Below are 19,854 nucleotides of genomic sequence, written 5' to 3'. Positions count from 1 at the left end.
ACATATGCTGGCACCCTCGAGATGAACAAGGAGCTATAAGTAATTTTAAAAAAGTGTACATATACATTCAAGGCATGTACATATACATTCAGGTTTTTATTTATTTATTTTTGAAAACGATTACGAAAAAAAAACTACGTTCATTTAAGATATAGAAATAATTTTTTCTTTCTGCTGACATGCAATTTATTGCAAAAAGAAGCTAAATTAAAAAATGTGTGAAGTTTAAAGCACTGCATGTTTGAGGCGTAATCTCAGAGAAAAAAAAATATATATATATATATATATATATATATATATATATATATATATATATATATATATATATATATATATATATATATATATATATATATATATATATATATATATATATATATATATGTCTATACCAGAAAACGAGACTGCTGTTTCTGCATCATAAACATGAACAGCAAATGGTTGTGCAAATGCCATCTTTAACTTGTAGAGTACTGACCCCGATGTTGCATCGAATCCAAATATCTGGTCTGAGCTAGCGCTTGCAGCATGCAAAATATTCTGATAATTAAACGAATTGTTAGAATATTAGATAATCTTTTTTCCATTTTTGTAATGGACATAGGTTTCCAGTAATGATAGGCAAAGCAAAGTTTATTAACATCGAAATGCACAAAACCTGATGATAGTGAATCCCTGTCAATGAAACCTGGTTATTCCTTCTAAGTACTCTTCTATTCGACCCGTCGTAATGGCTGACCTCTACTGTTTGTCTGCCATGATCTGCCCAGTACAATAAATCATTGGCAGTGTCAACAGAGAGGGCCAATATTTGTATTATACTGGTGTGCACTATTACAGTTCTATTCTCTCCGTTCATGGAGGCCTTTTCAATGCGTGGATTTATATCATTGTCAGAAAAGAACATCAATCTGTTGTTTAACAAAAAAAACAGCAAAAAAAAAACTTTATGTATCAAAATATTTAAAAAAAAAAAGGTTCTGCCATCAACATTTCCTTTTACGTGAAACTGGTTCAAATAACCAAAAGCTAGTGGTATAGAATTTGAATAAATTAAAGCATTTGAGTATTCTCAAATGAAAATTTGAAAAGAAAACTTCATTGCAATTGATTTTGTGCATTTTCAGAATGATATATTCAGATGAAAGATTTTTTTTTCAATACAGGAAAAGGTATATTTTATTATTACAGTATATACTTATATACCCTACCCATCTTCGGGATCTAGTGCCAAGCCTTCTGGTTGATATAAGTCATCTTGAACCACGATTCTGTGTATTGAATCATTTCCATACGCTGGTTTCATGGCTATCCAGTTTAGAAGTGAATCACACCAGTAAAGATTGTTAGAAACAAAGTCAAATGTAATTTGACCAAAAGCTGCAGATTTTCCTGTATATGCAAGACTAAGTGTAATGGCTTTTGATTCATTTTGCCAAATGTTGAAGTTTTGAAATACACAAATTGAGTTTTGAATAGCGAAAAAAACATTTTTATTTTTTTCATCAGACGCAATACTTGTTATCTTCACATTTGATGGATCTAAAGACGTCGAGAGTTTTGTGAAATAACTTGCTTTGGCTCTTGGTATTTCTGTGATTGTGGCTATCGTTGCAGGATTCCATATTCCAAGAATTAGTCCTTTGTCACCAGGGATGCCTAAAATATTTATAGTTAATTGTAGGTACTGTAAAATAACATATTTTCGTGGGGTCAAATTTTCGTGGCTTGAGAAAAATTTGTTGGTTCGTGGGGATTTGATTTCGTGGATCAGAATTTTTGAGTACTTATGTATACAAAATTATATATTTTGTGGTGGACATAAATTCGTGGGTCTCTTAATACCTTGAAAACAACAAAAATTAAACCCCCACGAAAATTTGTGATTTCACAGTATATATATATTTGCATATATCTATCATTGAGCTGCAAATGAATAATTCTGTTTTGCCCCTTATATATGAATATTAAATAGCAAAATTTGAATTCTTGATTTTCTTAATTTTCTCTTTAAATTGATATAAAATCACTGAACATGGTCAGTTTCCTGATCAAGATGATAAACAGATAGTTTTATCCTCTAATGTTGTCTCATGCATGGAAATTTAACTAAATGAATTTTTCTTTAAATGTCCAAAAATCTGAATTTTGATACGATTTGACGGTCAATTTTTTTGAACGCCTTAGGTATTTAGATAAATACTTGTAAAATGTTATTATGTAGTTATTTTTAAGTCGTGGTACTGGATTTAAAAACAAGCAGGCGAATTTTGTCTTTTCTTCATGGTAGTTGAAAGTTTATATATGTCGTTGAAGAATCCATACATGTTGATGATTTAATTGGTATCAAGAGTACTTAGCAAAGTAGAGTCAAGTCTGCAAGTAGTTATTTATTTAATGTCTGTGTCACACAGTTATAATAGAGCTATTTTGTTAGGACTTTTTTTATTAAGATGTTTCCCATTGTACCCTACCGACTTTCGAATCAATCTTGTATTGGCTTACAGAAAATGGTTCTGGTTACAAATCATTAAACTCCACAAAATGAAAAACTTTTAAAATGTCTTGATATATATATGCAATTTTCATAATTTGATACCACATATGATTTTTAGATAGGAGAGGCATCGACTAGTTACCAGGCCTGACCCATTTAAACGCTTTTGTTGAATACTCACTATAAACTTAAAATACATGCATGCCAGTCTGCCAATATACTAACTCCACTTCATATTCAAAGTATGGTTATATCTGAATTATTTTTTAATCCAATTTTTTCAAACACAATATTTTTCCTTGACTTTATTTGAATGTCACTTTGTCATTGAAGACCTTTACAGCTGAACATTTCAACGTTTTTGCAACGAAGTTGGAGGAGCTATGGTAACGCACTGATTAGTTTGCGTGTTGTATATCGCAGAAAACAGGTGCTTTTCATCGGAATTGATGTTGATGTTGCCTATCTGTGTGCTCTTTGCGAGGTGTTGTTCCGCTTTTCGGAGAAATTTTTATTTCGTTCTGGTCAATCATATCATCAATGTGGATTATCACAGCTTTGCACTCAAATAAATTTGAAAAGTGTGAGACTACATCTCATTATTTGCCATTTATACTAGTATGCAAATATTATTGGAAAACGTCAGTGTCTGTCAGTGTCCTTTCCCTCTGTTGTACTATTTTATTGTCTTTATTTGATACGCTTGTGCTGAGTATGACGGAAACCTTTTTTGTTTATGTGACTTTTGAACTTCAAAAACAACTTCTTTCAAAACATAATACTGTATAAGGTGGCAGAGGATAGTTTCGGATTAAGTACCGGTCAAAATTATATTGATTGATTGATTCTATGTTGTTTAACATCCTTCTCGAGAATTTAACTCGTATGGAGACGCCACCACTTGTCGGTAGAAAGCTGAAAAGTGTGTCCAACACTCGGCACGTACGGCCATTGAACGGCAAGGGTTCATTTTCGTGCCAGGACGTGCACCTACTGCAACACGAGACCTTGGTTAGTGCAGTCTCATCCGAAGGACCGTTCCCAACGTCCCACATTGGGATTCGAAAATGGGATGTAAGGATCGACTCTTTACTTTGCAATTCTAGAGCAGACACTAACCACTACGCCACGCGGGTGTCAATAATTAGACAAAAATAGAGAAATCTAAGGTTTGTATGTAAAAAAAAAATTATTATCGGTAATTTTATTGCTATAATATTTCATTTGATCATTTCAGGGAATTGGTATTGATATATGACACTTTAATGTCACTACTACTGTTTATGGAATATGGACTAGAAATACAAAACTAAGATCAAAAATCACTCTGTCGAGATTTCCTCAGAAAACAGGGTTAGGGTCATAGGATGAATTGTAGCTTGAAAACTAGGTGGTCTGCCACCTCCATACAGGGATAATGCCTAGCTGCTCTCAGATGGCGAATTTAGTGTGGAACGAATTGAAAGAACACAGTATAATTTCTTAAACAGAACTGATCGGGCGAATTTAATATTTTATTCTGTGAGTAGAAAAGATGCGTTAAATTTCATTGATTTACGTTATGCTTTATTTAAGTTATTTTAAGCGAAACAGTTTATACTCCTTCCAAAATTTTCCTAGGATAAACAGGAACGCATAGATTGGATTTTCTTATTGGTGATGAAAATAAACTTACCGAAACAGAAATACTCATTAATTGTAATAATTCCAAATGCTACGATCACTTGTGGAATAAATAGCATTATTTCTAGATAACGAAAACCAAGAAATGTAAAACAGATGACTAAACGTTTCACTTTTATAGTGAACTCGAAAAATGAGGAAGTTAAATTGATTGGTTACCAATTTTTCTCATCTTAAAACATACATGTATAGCAAACCCTTCGAAAATACGTCTTGTGAAAATCTACATAGTTTTCTTTAATTGTATGCATACAATTTGGTCCGTGTAACACTTATCTATTCTAATTTCTAAAATGATTTAGAGTTTTAAAATGTTAATTTATTACAAATGTAGTTCAAATTTTTAAATTTCGAAAACTTGAACTGATTTGGTATATTGAAATTTAATCATTTTTCTCAAATCTTGATCAAATTTAAAAGATTTTTTTATTATTTCTTTTCTCTGATTTTAACCTTGTATAATATTCAAAATTCAAATTTCCAAAAACATTTTTTGAATTTTATATCTACAGTTTGTTCAAAAAGTTTACACTTAACAATCTAAAGTCCAGAAATCTTTTTCGTCTTTGACGATTTAAAATTAACTTCAAACTTCTAAATTTCAACGTTTAAACATTTTAGAATTTTAGAAATTTGGAACGTTTGATTCAAACATTCAAATTTTAAATAACCAAAATACTTTTTACAATTTGAGTTTTTACAAGTTCACTTCAAATATCCAAAATATCAAATTTCCAAACCCGATGATTTGATTTTTGAAATACTGTTGATACATGTGTCAATCCAACTTCTAAAATTTCTATAGTCTCGAAATATCATTGGATTTTTTTTAAGTGACTCTTTCTTTATATTATTGAAAAAAGAAAATAGGATCTGTGTTTGTCTGGAGAAGCACTTGCGACAGCTGAACAATTTATATAATTTTTAGCTTGAATCGTGGTACTTTTAATATGCCCTACTCAATACTTGTCTTGTTTTTATCTTGACTGAGATCTAAATCCGACTTCAACTTCATCTGTATATTCGATAGGTTGTACCTGTAAATCAACAGGTTTTTTTTACTATTGTCTTACTCCAAATTGTTTAATTCAAACATATTAACATTTGTAAACGTTTTACAGTGTATATTAAGATTTTTTAACTTTTTTAGTACACACGAAGCTATATGTTACATGAATAACTTATGCTTAAATCGCCTCAACGGAAACACTCAAAACTCTCTATGCTTGCAACGGCCACAGATAGCTTTAAACCTGAGCAGAGAAAATAGTAGACAAACTTACCGCAGGATAATTTTTGAACATTTGGACGTCTTACATAGCAAAGCTCGGAAAGGAAAACACAAACGTTACAAATTGTTATTTGGACTTTTAAAAAAAAAAATTAACGACGGAAGTTCGCAAATGAAAATGATGTCGTCATGCAGCCCTCAGTGTCTTATTCATTCAAATCCGGACTTTGTTATAAAATAATAAGGGACTCTTTTTGGTGTTTTTGCCTCGGTCAGTATTGATATATTTCTGGTGAATAACAAACAATATTCAACACCAGAGTCCATAATTGTAATTCCCGACTGATATTTATTTTAACTAACTGTTAGGCAATGATCTACGGTCTACGGATTTTTGCCTAATCATGACAAGGAAAACACGACGAGTGTGATCGGTCGGCAGGAGATGCTCGCTCCTCATTAGCACCCGATCCCACCTTTTATGTTTTAGAAGTCTTTTTTTGCTCTGCTCCTCATTTTATATTGCTTTATTGGACTTCTGAATTTAAATGCCGAAATATTTGAGTAGATTAGTGGAATATTTGATAGATACAGACCGGGTATAAAATGGCACAAATAATTCAGGGAAACGAGAGATACATTTAATGTAGTCGTCAGTTTGAAGTGTTCGAAAGGTACACTGCATGCGGAGTCCAGCAAATGTTTTACAAATCCCCTATCTATACTTTTTACAAGAATTATGGTTAATTCTGTAAGAGAGCATATGTAAAATACGAAGTTTGTGTTCACATGTACTTTATCACAGTATAAAACAAACAAAAACAAAATATGTTTTCCACGTTGATCTGTGTATAACTGGTACATGAAATTTCTTGTCAATAGTCCAGTACTCTTTGTACCATACCTACGTGCCTCAAACATTGTATATATTTACATGTACCAGTATGTACTACAACTTATCTTTCCTCTTTTTTAAACGTTAACAGAGAAATAAGTGGAACGATATGTAGAACGATAATTCTGGGTAGAGATTGGATGTGACCACAAGTAAGTACACTATCATACATTATAGGTAACTGGTTAATGATAAGTCTATAAGTAAATGACCTTGATTTCATGTCATCATATCTAAAAATGGAGAAAACGTTCTTTATTTACACTTAGTCACATACCAATGAGGATAATTTATTTATATAGAAATATGTATCTTATCCATGAAATGACACCACAGAGTACATGTGATAATACGCATTTCACACAATATAAAGTGCTTACTTTCATAGTTTAACTACTAAAAATTTACCAGCATGGAGAAATTATGCCTCCTCGCGCTACCTTACCTCTTGTGTTTTGTTACGAGGTCTGTAGATGGTTTCGATCACAATGTGAAGCCCCACTGTCCCCCTGAGGTGGAGGTGTGCGAGTTTGACTGGGTTATTGACTACGTAGAGACTATGATCTATTATGATAAAGATGGGCGTGGAAATCCTATAGTTGTCAGAAATGGTACACTCTTCCAGCGTTCGGATTGTAATACGCTTATCCCAGTTGATGTTAATAAAGGTAAGACATGCGTAAGAGTGTTTCTTTGAAAACTATTTTTTTTTCTGTGCATAAAAATTCGATGTATATTTTATCCCTTGTCAATAATAAGATGGTACGTGTAAAATGCGAAACCTAACGAAACAAAACCGTCAGTCGCCTCAATTTTGTCTTCATTTGACTCAACTTTTCAATCGTCAAAATTCTTACTTATGCAGCAATATACCTTCATCACCTGCATACGGGGTTTATATCTCTCAAATGATTCGATACTGAAGAGCATGCTCTGCGTATGTACAATTTCTAAATTGATGTAAATTATTGACAAACAAGTTTATGAAACAAGAATATCTGCAATCTCGTTTGGAGTCATCATTTTGTCATTTCTATGGTCAATACAATGACCTTCTCATCAAAAACAATTTATCATTGGGTCATATGCTGACTGACGTTTTTCATATCAAATGTTAGGTTGTTATTTACAGACTATATTATTGGGGGTTTTTTGTTACTTACCGATCATGACAAGGAGCTCACGGCGGGTGTGACTGATCGGCAGAGGATGCTCACTCCTCCATGGCTCCTGACTCCACCTCTGATGTTTTGTAGGTCCGTGTTTGCTCTGATCCTATTTAGTATCGTTTAATGGGTTTTTGAGCTTGAATACTGTTTGTGATCTACATATATTTCATCCGCCCTTTAAAAATCAATTTAATGTGTTCATATAAATTCTTAAACGAAAATGTTAAGTGTCTTGCAATTCAGGGTATAAAGATTATGTACTGTTATCATCCACATATTTAAAACAAGAAAATCTTGTAAAACGTAACTATATTAATGAATTTGTATCTTCCGAATTCTTTAATTTCGTTTTAATACGCCATGCACCATTGCACTTAAAAAGTAAATACATGCAATCCAAAATTCTGTGCAATTTAGAAAAAGTTTATGATGTCATGAACTACCTTTGGATGAGTAGGAATAATTTCATTTTGAAGTAATAAGGGCTAAAATAGTACAAACTTTATTTTTCCGTAGACCACAATCGTCAGGAAAATATTGAAAATATAAGATATGAATTTGATTTTTGAGAATCTATGATATACATGAACCAAGATTCTTCTTGCCTGCATATTCACCATTCACCAAGCATTTCATGAAATGAACTGCCCTAAAGCGTCGTAGTTCATGTTCATGAATTCTAAATTTAAAAAAATCATTTATGAAATTAACACTCTCTTCCTTCTTTATGTAAATGGAAAGGTACCCGACCGGCACATTATCGGTTTCAACATGTTTGTCTTCTTTTTTCTTCAAAAGGGAACTGGGGTATATTATTGAAATTAATTTCGTTACATTTTGTGCACAATAAAAAATTTAAAATGCCCACATTTTAACCTAAGTTCCAAATGACAGCTCGCCAAAGTGTATATTGACTGTCTTATTTTCTTACAGATGCGCATAGAGCTATATTTGCAGACGGAAATTATAAAATGATCTACAGTATTAATAAACAATACCCCGGTCCTTCAGTCGTGGTATACGAGGGACAACAGGTAAAACAAGTTGTTCGATTTTATTTTTTTTTTTTTTTTTTTTTGTTTTTTGTTTTTAAAAATAAAACTAAAAAAGGTATTTAACGTTATTTTACTTAGATATCTATTTTAAGGAATATTTAGAAATATACATGTATGTAAAGATTCCTCTTAATCTTTGAAATGAATACATTACAATGTCTGTAAATTGTCTCAGGTTGTTGTCAACATCAAGAATAATTTATTGATGGAGGGACTTACGATTCATTGGCACGGCATGGTTCAGTGGCACACGCCCTGGATGGACGGCGTTGGAACTGTTTCACATTGTCCAATCAACCCAGGGGAGACGTTCCAATATAGGTTAGTCAGGAAATCATCGCATACCAGTATTTTCTTTTTAAAATTTCAATTACTGTTCTTGTGCAAATTTGAGGGGTTTCTTAGTCTTTCTTATATATATAAAAGGTTGTAATTTTTATCATGACGTCATCCTAAATTTATGATTATGGTTTATGATCCTTTAACTTACAAGTCGATGATTAGATTATGCTTAAAAAATAATTTTGAATATCTTAATGCTTCATTGCTATATCTTTCCTTAAGAAGGTGTCCAAAGAAATCTTTCATGAATTCGTTTATTTAAAAAAAATAAGATATTTAAGCTACTAGAGCCTAAACTGTACTAGATGGATATTGACTTTTAAAAGAACTTTCTTTGAGAGAAGGGAAGCTTTTGAAATAATTTTTGGTTATTTGTTACTTTCCCTTGAAAAGGATTTTAAAGAAGAATAAATTTAATGTAATATAATTTTTAATGGTCGTGTTTACGTTGGAATAAATCTGAGTATAATCTATGATAAATAGCTTGAAACAACTAGAGAGACAATCTGACGACAGACAACTCCTATCAGTGAAACTCATTTGAGTTTCAGCTCATGTTATTGATATATCTAATACAAATGAAAGCCTCTGCAAAAAAATGAACAATTAATACCTGTTGCAGGTTTCTGGCTGATCCTCCTGGAACACATTGGTATCACTCACACTTAGGAACAGAACGTACAGATGGTATGACAGGGGCACTGATTGTGCTCCCTAGGCCCGACAAACCAGAGGTAATAGAAAATTGATTTTCTGTTGTGCATGTATTTGTTGCATTTTTCTGAAATGAAATAAGGATTACCAGTAAAATGCAGGAAAATTTGTTTTGGTTTCTGCATGGTTCTTTGTTTAGAGACTAAGAAGTGATTTACCGGAGTTATCCGGGGACTTTGTCATGGTTTTGACGGACTGGAAGCTCGACGCTTCTGTGGAGACGAAAAATGAGGCTGACTGGGGACTGAACACGTAAGTATGCTATAATCACGAGTACATGTCTAGGTAGGTATAAAATGCCAGTGAACATGATGTGAGCAGAGAATTATAATGAATTTAATTCTGGAGGAAGCTTGATTAATTTTATATTTGTGACAGGTTTTCATATGGGTTTAACGAAACTAAATGCTACACATTCACATTTGATGCCACGGGAGGAGCGGTGGGCCTATTTCCTTTTGAAGCAGCACTTATCAATGGAAGAGGTAGGATGAAAGCCACGATATGTTAGCAAGTTACTATGATAAATACCCAGAATAACCAAAGAATCTACTGATTCAACATACGTTTCTTGCCAAGTTTTAACAGTTTAATTGTATAAAGAGTTGTGATCTCTTTTTTTTTTTCATAGGTAATCATTATCTAAACAAAGACAACCCAGAACAGCCCGATATACCAGAGTTGCCATTGGAAGCATTTGATGTTGAACGATACGGTTATTACAGGTTTAGGGTTATCAACTCGGGCATGCTCTATGCTTTCCGTGTATCCGTGGACAAGGTATATGGTTTTCATATTTCGTCAAATTTACCTTTATTTACGAAAGCCTATTAGGATCAATCTAAGGAGAAAAAAAATTAAAAGGCGTAATAACGCGAAAAAAGGCGTTATAACGCCTTTTCATTCCAAAAGGCGTTATTACGCTTTTTTAAAAGGCGTCATAATGCTTTCTAAAAGGCGTTATTACGCCTTTCCATTCTAAAAGGTGTTATTATGCCTTTCCAAAAGGCGTTATTACGCCTTTCTAAAAAGCGTTATTCCGCCTTTCTAAAAGGGTTATTACGCTTTTTGAATAACCATTATTTTGCATTTAGCAGACCCCCCCCCCCTCCCCCCTCTACTGGCCAAACTCGTGGAGGGACTTCTCGGTAAAACTTTAATTAAATGCAATAATTTGCCAAGTTTTACATACTACAACAAAATGTTCAGGAACCAAGCAACCAATAGTTAATTCTAGCAAGACTTTTCCCCAAAAAGTATGTATGTGTGGAGGGGGGTACCCCATTGGCACTCGTACTACTGGCCTACTTGAAAAGAAAATGGAAAGGCGTTATTTTATGTTAATAAATACCCCCCGGTATATGAAAGATTAAATTAAAACCATCTTTATTTATGCAATTTTCTATATTCCTGCACATCTCACTGACAACTGTTTGCATTCGTATTAAGAGAAGGCAACACTCTACTTGTGAAGATCTAGGATATAGGCAGATGTATCTTGGAGCTTAGCTTGCCATGTATTAAAATTCATGTCATTTGAAGGTATTTTCCTCTCTTCTTGGAAAAAAGCAGGCAAACTATTTACATGGGTATAATGAGCAATGACCCTTGGTAGAGGTGTGCCTTGTATTAAAAAAAGACTGACTTAGTTGGTTCAACATTGAAAATATATGACGCATTTAAAAATCTTTTTTCCTGGAAATCTAATTGCTATCTGTTTAAATTATTTTTTGAGAATTAAATAAGCCCTATATCAAATTGTGAAATTCATGTCCCAAAGGTAAGATTTCTGCACACACACCCCCTCAGTTGGGCTAAGTATGTTTAGTCATGTATTGAAAATAAAAGGCGTAATAACACCTTTTGGAAAGGCGTTATAACGCCTTTTAAAAAGGCGTAATAACGCCTTTTGGAAAGGCATAATAACGCCTTTCAAAAAGGCGTAATAATGCCTTTTGGAAAGGTGTAATAACGCCTTTTGTAAAGGCGCAATAACGCCTTTCTATTCTGAAACTCATTCGGCTTAGAGTTTAGGTTTAGTGATCGGAAGATTAAACCTAACTTGGCCTCCACTGACCTAAGTCAAAAAAAGTAGCAATGTTCCTTCGCAAGCCCCCAGAATTTTTTTTCGGATAAGACTTTTAAAACCAATGTCCCATAGATCCTCAAACCATGATAGGCTTTGGAACGATAAATAATGCCGAGAAAAGGTCTTAACTTGAAGCCCTTTGCCAGTAGGCCCTCTTTGACAAAATTTTATTCAGGTGCATCGAGGTCTTCCTAAACACATTAAAGAATTTGAGTGATCTATACAATTGTTTTCATTAAAGACCATTTCATTTAATTCAGCATGACATCCAAATAATATCCGTCGATGGTAATGATGTCACAATGACCAGTGCTGAATCAGTCATGGTGTTTGGTGGTGAAAGAGTAGATTTCATATTACTGGCTTCGGAAGACATTAACAATTATTGGGTGCGCGCGCAGACTTTGGAAGTAGGCAACGGTGAAGGGGTAATTCATATTCGACAGTAAAAATCTAAACCAAATAAATGTTATTTTTCTGAAATTACCTCCCTTTTAAATGTATACAGTATATTGAAATATGTACAGTTTTATTTTAAAGCCTTTTAATCCTGATACGGCACTTGCTGTCTTGCGATACAGTGGAGCTCGTGTAGCAAACCCTAAAACAGATCGGTATCAGTGCAGACCAAGAGACCCATGCAGGGTTGTTAACTGTCCTTTTGGGTGAGTATATTAAAGACGACGTCGTTTTGTAGAAATTGCTGGGTTAGTTTTTTTGGTGCTTGGCATTTTTTTAAGTGAAGGTTTGGGATACCTCAAATTAAACAGGTCCCACGTGTCACAGAAGGTGTTAGATTTCTCACTTCTCAACATGGATTCCATTACAAGAAATTAGTGTCAAATAGTTCATTGGATATGCCATATATATTAGTGGTCCCTATCAGTGATGGTTTTTACGTTTGAATGACATGATACTAATGTAGTCAATACTTTTTAATGTATACATGCAAAGGATCTCTTCATTATAAATAGGGATCTGACCTATAGGACCGGGCTTGGTTTTATTCTCTACAAAAAGCTTGTCGATTTCCGTTCTGATTAATGACATTAGGCTGAATACATATAACAATTTGTTTTTCCTAAATCTTTATTTCAGTGAGTAGAGATAGGAGGAACCCTTTTTATTGATTTTCTGAGTTTGTTATCTCCAAATGTAATAACTGATATTTGTCTTTACTTCTCACTGTGCATAAAGATAATGTCTACTGTCTCTAAAATTCTATTCTTAATGTCTAGGCTATTTATCCGTGGATAAGATAAAAACTTGTCTTTAATGTGTGCAAATTATAAAGGCCTAAATGAAATCCAAGTGAGTGCATTTACTGAAATATGTAGCCAAAATCAATGTGATTAAATTTTAAGGAATATATATATACATAATTGAAATTCATCGCAGCTCAATACTGCCAAGAATATCCGTATTGAGTAACACATAGTGAGTTATTCTTGTCCTCGGAGAAAGTGTGCTTATAATGAGGTTCGTTCCACCTGACTGACAACTGTACATTGGATTGTTACGATTTGGTATCTCTGTAGTGTTTCTTATATCAAGAATGGGCATGCATAAGGGATATATAATTGAAGGAAAAATACACAAGTCTGTAAAAAAATAAAAATTAAAATAGTCTTTGAAAAGGCGAAATTTAAAACTGTATAAGTGTTGTACCAGGTGGATTCGAACCCCCGACTTTAAAAAGAGAGTATCTAAGGTGTAAAAGTCAGCGCATATATCAACTGAGCTAGTCTGACTACCATAATGAAGGGCATAAATTTAGAGAAGATTTTGAAAATCTGGTTTCCTTATTTTTTGTAGGTTTTTTGTGAATTTCGACCCCAGGGCAGGGGTGCCCCTAAAAAAATCTTATCTTAAATTACTCCTTACATCCTAACCTTTCAAAATATCACAATTTTATTTAGGGGCAGGCCTGTCCTGATGGACTTCAAGGCCAAAATTCATGCAAAAATCAACGCTTTAAAGGACAAAATGGTGTTTCGATCAACTTTGGAGGTTTATTGTAAAGTTGTAAATAATAAATTTTAGGTATCAAATACAAATTAAAAAAAATTAGACATATATACGGTAGAAAACAACAAATAAAGATTGATTTTTAAATGTCACTTTTTCCGGGAAATTGTTCTCTCCTATAGGTCAATTCTTTTGTTAAAGCGAATACATCCTTTTTATAACGAAGACACAACATTGGGAACAAGAGAGAGATGGATTTTCCTGTAAGTTCCCGATCATGACAAGAAGCACACGGCGGGTGGTGTCGGTCGGCAGGGGATGCTCACTCCTCCATGGCACCTTCATCTCACCCCTGATGTTAAATTTTTACAAGTCCTTGATTGCTCTGTTGCAAATTGGTATAGTGTTTTAAGAACTGTTGAGCTTAAACACTGTTCGTTTCATGGAACAAGGTTAAAGTATCTTCAAAAGGATTTGTAAACGGGGGAATGCGCATGTGTATAATTGTCTGCAATACAGTATAATTTTAAGTTTTTGGTATAAATAAAATTCAAAGAAGATGCACTTAAATGTGATTGATTGTTTGTTATAATCACACTGAAAGTTAGATTAGAAGATAAATTGACGTAAACACGGTTCAGGGTAATACAACGTGCTGATTTTTGACTTAACAAACAATAATAAAGTGTACTTAATGTAATTTGGCCTTCGTCTTATCATATGATAATATGATATCATCACAAAATTGAATTTTCTTTGATAATTATAATCAATTTTAATCGACGATCAAGGGCAAATTTTTAACAAGAATGTAAATATGTAAATATTTATATAGTTTTCTACTAACGATGTCCTTCTTGCATTTGTTAACTTGTCAAAAGTTGCAACATCTTTATTGTGAATTTTTTCATTTGAATATTTTTAGTTTGTTATGAGTAATTTCCATTTGCATTGTATAATATGATTGCATTATAATTTTGTGCTTGTACATTTTCCATTTATAATCTTTCATTTATAATCTAAGATTAACTTTTTTCTTTGCATTGTACAAACTTTCATAAAAGAAAGACAAACAATACAAATTGAAAAGTACAGCTATATATATATACTAGTAGAATATACTTGAAAGTAAAAAATTATACAAACAAATGGAAAATATTCTAAATGAAAAAATATATAGATACAATGGAAATATATATATATATATATATATATATATATATATATATATATATATATATATATATATATATACAAATGGAAAGTTGTTCCATGTAAATAAAAAAAATTACAATATAAATCCAAATTATGTAGTAAGACAAAAATTTAGGAAAACAGTGTAAATGAAAGATAGAATATGGATGGAAAATCACAGAAAACAAATAAAAAAATATACAATGCAAATAAACAATGTACAAATAAAAATCATACAAATGCATGGAAAACTTTGCAAGAAGAAAATTTGAATGAGTACAATTTAAAATAAAAAACAAGAAAAGAACAAACCCAACAGAGCTGCTATTGATATACATTGTATGCACACATGGATTCTTTATTTTTTAAGAATTCATATAATTTTGTTCACATACAAACTATTTTATCTATTCATTTAAATTATACATTTTGCATAACTTTATGATATTAACAAAATATATTCCGCGGAAAAGCAAACTTTCAAACACATTATTGATATTTGATAACAAATTGGAAAAGAACAATTGAAGAATTCACGACGAAAATGAGCATTTTAATAATTAAACACGAATGACAATTTATTCCAATTTGAAATAAATCCAGCTCCTTCTTTTCTTCCTTTTTCAATTGTAGACAATACCCTGATAGCTACAGCATTGATTGCCTTCCGGTATCCGATTTGAAATCAACACCAGAACAAACTAAAGCACATCCGGTTCCGGTTGTCGCATCCCCGGATGAGTTTCAGGAAATATTTTTGAATTTCCATTTCTCTTGTATGTTATGAGAAATGACTTTATAAGATTATAACAATAAAAAATTTTACTTTCAATTTTAAAAAATTCTCCTTGTTACTGATTTAAATAATATCAAACTAAAATGGTCAAAGTTTTTTTTCAGTAAAGTAATTTAATTATCTTAAAATAGAGACAAACCATGTCCTATTCTTGAAATAGATTTATATATTTAATAGAAAAAAACAATTTATCGTAAAGCAAAAATAAGGACATATATAAAAATTTGAAGGTTAAACAAATAATGAATTTATGATACAATTATTATTTTAGCTACAGCAAAAATCCCCTTTACAACGGCTGTTAACGGTCACGTGTTTGTCCCACCTACATCTCCACCCCAGGTAGACCAACTTATATATCCTTATTCTGTTTTATTCAACTGAATCGTGTCATATCAGTATCATTTAAAAATCTAACACCTTTCTTAAAAATTGCTTCATACAGAAAATGCTTTAAATATATATGTTTTTGAAAACTCAATGGTTTGCAGACTTATCCTAGGCAGTCCAATACAACGCTATCATGTGATCCTTTGGACTGTACAGATCATTGCCAATGCACATACATCGTAAAGCTTGAGAAAGACAAAACGGTGCAATTGGTATTGCATAACATGGGTATGATAAATGTTAACATTTACCCATCTTGACAAGTTTTGGTATGTTTATGACAGTAATCACACTTATGTAAGTATTATTTTTTATTCAGATGACGCACCTTTTGGTATGCCTCATCCTGTTCATATGCATGGTCATCACTTCCATGTGGTCAAGATTGCCTATCCTCACTACAATTCTACTACCGGGGATATCATAGATACAAATAAAGATATTAAGTGTAATACCAAGAGTTGTAATGATGCGTCTTGGAGAAATGAGAATTGGACATTGGGTAATGTTCCAGGGTTGAATCTCGAGAATCCGCCTCAGAAGGACACCATAGCAGTGCCTAGAAATGGCTACATTGTTCTAAGACTGAAAGCTGACAACCCAGGTAACTATGTTATACTTGTTTCTTTTGTTTTACAATTTTGATGAGTTGTTTATCGTTATAAATTATTAATTAAGTGACTTTAATAACTCAGTCTACAGTCTTTATTGAATAAAACAACAAGACATGAAGAGCAATATAATCTTACCCAACTCTTGTTTTCAGGATTTTGGTTTATGCACTGTCACATCGAAATCCACCAAATAGCTGGCATGGCGGTTCTCTTCCAGGAGGGTGACGTTAGCGACATGGAACCCGTTCCAGAAGGCTTCCCTACATGCGGCAGCTTCCAGATGACGCCAGAAGAATTCAGGCAATATCTAACACCAGAGGGCGCAAGGAAAAAGAAACATGTGCAGAAGCGTCCAAATACTCCTAAGCAGATTCTGGTAGAAGAGGTTGATTATCATATAGTCGATTACGTGCCCGTTGTAAAAGGTAAGTAAATCTACTATAGTGGTCTTAAACAGGAATTGAAAATAGGTTAAACGTTTGTCTAAAAATGTATATGTCTCATCTTAAAATCTATCCAGTACGTCCGTTTACAAGCCATTTCTTTTATTTTTCATCAGAATATTTTATCTAAACTTATCAACAAGAAGAAGAGTGGAAATTCAAATTATATGATACTAGTATATTGAAGCATGGAATTTCCATGTTTCGCTCTTTAAAGAATATGCAAAAGATTTTATTCACACAATTATACTCAGTAGTTAGTTTTAAATTCTCTAATTCTGAAACATTAATGTAACGTAAATATCAAAAAGGTCCCTCATATAAAATAGGTATAAAAAAAAAGATAAGAATAACATTATTGTATAAAACTAATTTAATCAAAACATGGTATATCATTTTCATTTTACAGAAAGAAAAGAAGAACCAACATCCTCTCAAGAAAGCGGGAACGTATTTAGAGAATTTCATCGTTTTCATCATAAACACCATAGAGTCCATGTGGCTTTGATTGCAGTTCTGACATTGTCACTTTTAATAAACTTGATCTTCATCACAACCTGCATATGTCGTAAATGTCGACGATCTTCTGCTGTAGACGCACTGTCACAGAAAAAGACGATGCTTGCCCAAAATCTTGTAAACCATGAAGGTTTAAGTGCTTCGGAATCCAAACAACGTCTTGTGTAAAATTCTGAAGCCAACTCAAGCTAACAATCAAATAAAAATTAATATTGAAGTTTTATATATGTTGCCTTAGTTTTATTGTCTTAATTTCGAATATGCATGAATGCAATTTAACTTTACAGGATACTTTAACAATTAAATAAGTTACGTTTTACTTGAAAATATCATTTATAAAGTTGTTTGACCTGACTCCCGTTTATGTTGTCATGATAGCTTTCAGAATAGATTTGGAATTGGAAAATACACACCATGACTTGTCCTTTGAAATGTTGACATCACATTTTGTTGACTTCTTTTGTAAATATACTGTAGCATTATATCCTGGTGATTACTTAGAGTATTGTATCATATACTGTAGACTTTCCTCCTGTTTCATGTGTTGTAATACCTTCCCTGAAGATATACTGTAAACCACTTTTATTCGCATGCGAGAAATTTTCGCGAGGTTCGCGAGAGCCTCGTCATCGAGAATATTTCTATCTGCGAACCAGTCCTTAACCTCTCTGTCCATTAAAAACAGATCCAAAAAAGGCTTGATCGCGAAATTTAATCGTCGCAAATTAGTTGACCCCCGGTAAATCGCGAAATGAAGTCGTCGCGAATAAAAGTTGGTTTACAGTAACATTGTTGTAGAAAAAACCTTAAAATTGATTTCAAATCAAACTTATTAAATTATTTCCTATTCACGGTTTGAGGTGTCCCATTAAAATAATGTCTCCCAAAAGTCTTCTCGACAATCTGTTGTTGATATCTCCACCGAGTGGTGAGACTTCTGTTTCAAATATTATATATTATTGTATATTTAACTATATTGTCCTATACTCGGCACTTAGGGTCATTTAGCAGGGAGACATCTTTTTCATGCCAGCACCTACTGCGACTTGGGACCTCGGTTTATACGGTCACATCCGAAGGACCGGTAAAGGGATTCGATCCCGCAAAGTAACGATCAACTCCTTACTTCGCGCCTCTAGAGCAGATACTCTCATCACTGTGTCACGCAAGTGACTCTCTCTCTCTCTCTCTCTCTCTCTCTCTCTCTCTCTCCTTTTATGAAATTATTATTCAACAAATAGATATATTCAAAATATTCTCGTAATATCTAAAGGAGGTTTTCAGTCGATTTTTGTTGAATGTATTTAAATAACATTGGTTTACATTAGATGGTGCACTTTTAGTTATCATTGACAAGATTGACTTAGGACCTGCAAATATCCAGCCTCACCAATTTGCGTAAACTGTTTTTATCAGCATTGGAAGTAAAATCAGTGCATAATTTTCATGAACAATGCATCCAACATATTACCAGATGGTAATGTTTTCTTCATCTTTTCGCAATATTTGACGGTTTGTGTTAGATAGGTCATTTGCAAACCAGGAATCAACCAGCATCACTCATACTTTCAATAAAACATCTATAGGTTATGGAAAACTGATTTTGATAAAGTTAACAAACAATGCCGATAGCATTTAAAATTTGAGGTTTATTTCTTTATCTAAAATGTTTTGCAGTTGTTGCTTTTGTCCAAAACTGATTTGTAGGACCAGAATGCAACGTGTGATGAAAACCAACAATATACATCGTTGAAGTCACTTCTTACTCAAGTTAGATAACGCCACTTAATTATGTCCCTTTGACTTATACGCATACAGAATTGGTGGCAAACCTTATCATATTTAATGTCATTTTAAACCCAATTAGACCCAGTGCTAATAAACGGCCGTTCTCTTATTTCGATTCAAAAATGTGTCGAAAATGCAAATGCAGTTTTGCAACAACGACTCGAATTTTTTAGATGAATATTGATAGGACATCAGCTTCTTTGGCGTCCTTGAACAGGTAACCAGCTGAGAGTTAACAATGAATAGCGGACGCCTTTAAGGAGTGAGTTTCTCTCATCGTATTATTACGGTACCGCCAGACATTTAATCTTTATTGTCTGGACTCACTATTTACTTGCACGGATGGCCAATGGAAATCTTATGATATGAAAACTGAATATTCTGTCATGTGCGATGTAAATTACTCCCAAATTCCTGGGTGCGATTTTGTCACAATCAAAGTTCAGAGAATAATAATAACAGAGTAT

The 19,854-nt window shown here is 32.9% G+C and overlaps 2 protein-coding genes across 2 annotated transcripts; one reads left to right on the top strand and one right to left on the bottom strand.

The window, feature by feature from the left end:
- Window positions 1-3: 3 nt before the first annotated feature.
- On the bottom strand, window positions 4-4,287 carry LOC134266970 (low-density lipoprotein receptor-related protein 6-like; the record flags this gene model as incomplete). Its single annotated transcript, XM_062749195.1, has 5 exons — window positions 4,173-4,287; window positions 1,212-1,659; window positions 659-911; window positions 393-540; window positions 4-33 (listed from the first exon to the last, which is right to left on the bottom strand). Coding segments are annotated over exons 1-5 (946 nt in total), but the record flags the coding sequence as incomplete, so codon positions are not given.
- A 2,353-nt stretch (window positions 4,288-6,640) lies between these two features.
- On the top strand, window positions 6,641-17,794 carry LOC134266971 (uncharacterized). Its single transcript, XM_062749196.1, has 15 exons — window positions 6,641-6,974; window positions 8,409-8,509; window positions 8,706-8,851; window positions 9,495-9,606; window positions 9,726-9,838; window positions 9,965-10,071; window positions 10,218-10,366; window positions 11,936-12,103; window positions 12,216-12,340; window positions 15,471-15,613; window positions 15,905-15,975; window positions 16,125-16,251; window positions 16,343-16,627; window positions 16,790-17,062; window positions 17,490-17,794. Exons 1-15 carry the CDS (start codon window positions 6,719-6,721, stop codon window positions 17,765-17,767), a joined length of 2,454 nt encoding a protein of 817 aa, XP_062605180.1. The 5' UTR covers window positions 6,641-6,718; the 3' UTR covers window positions 17,768-17,794.
- The last annotated feature ends 2,060 nt before the right edge of the window (window positions 17,795-19,854 follow it).

The sequence above is a fragment of the Saccostrea cucullata genome, unplaced genomic scaffold (assembly GCF_032062105.1).
Source record: "Saccostrea cucullata isolate Sc308-1 unplaced genomic scaffold, CSIRO_AGI_Scuc_v1 ctg9565, whole genome shotgun sequence".
NCBI classification, from domain to species: domain Eukaryota; kingdom Metazoa; phylum Mollusca; class Bivalvia; order Ostreida; family Ostreidae; genus Saccostrea; species Saccostrea cuccullata.
Note: the sequence above shows the minus strand (reverse complement) of the source record. Positions and strands in the feature narration are given on the sequence as shown.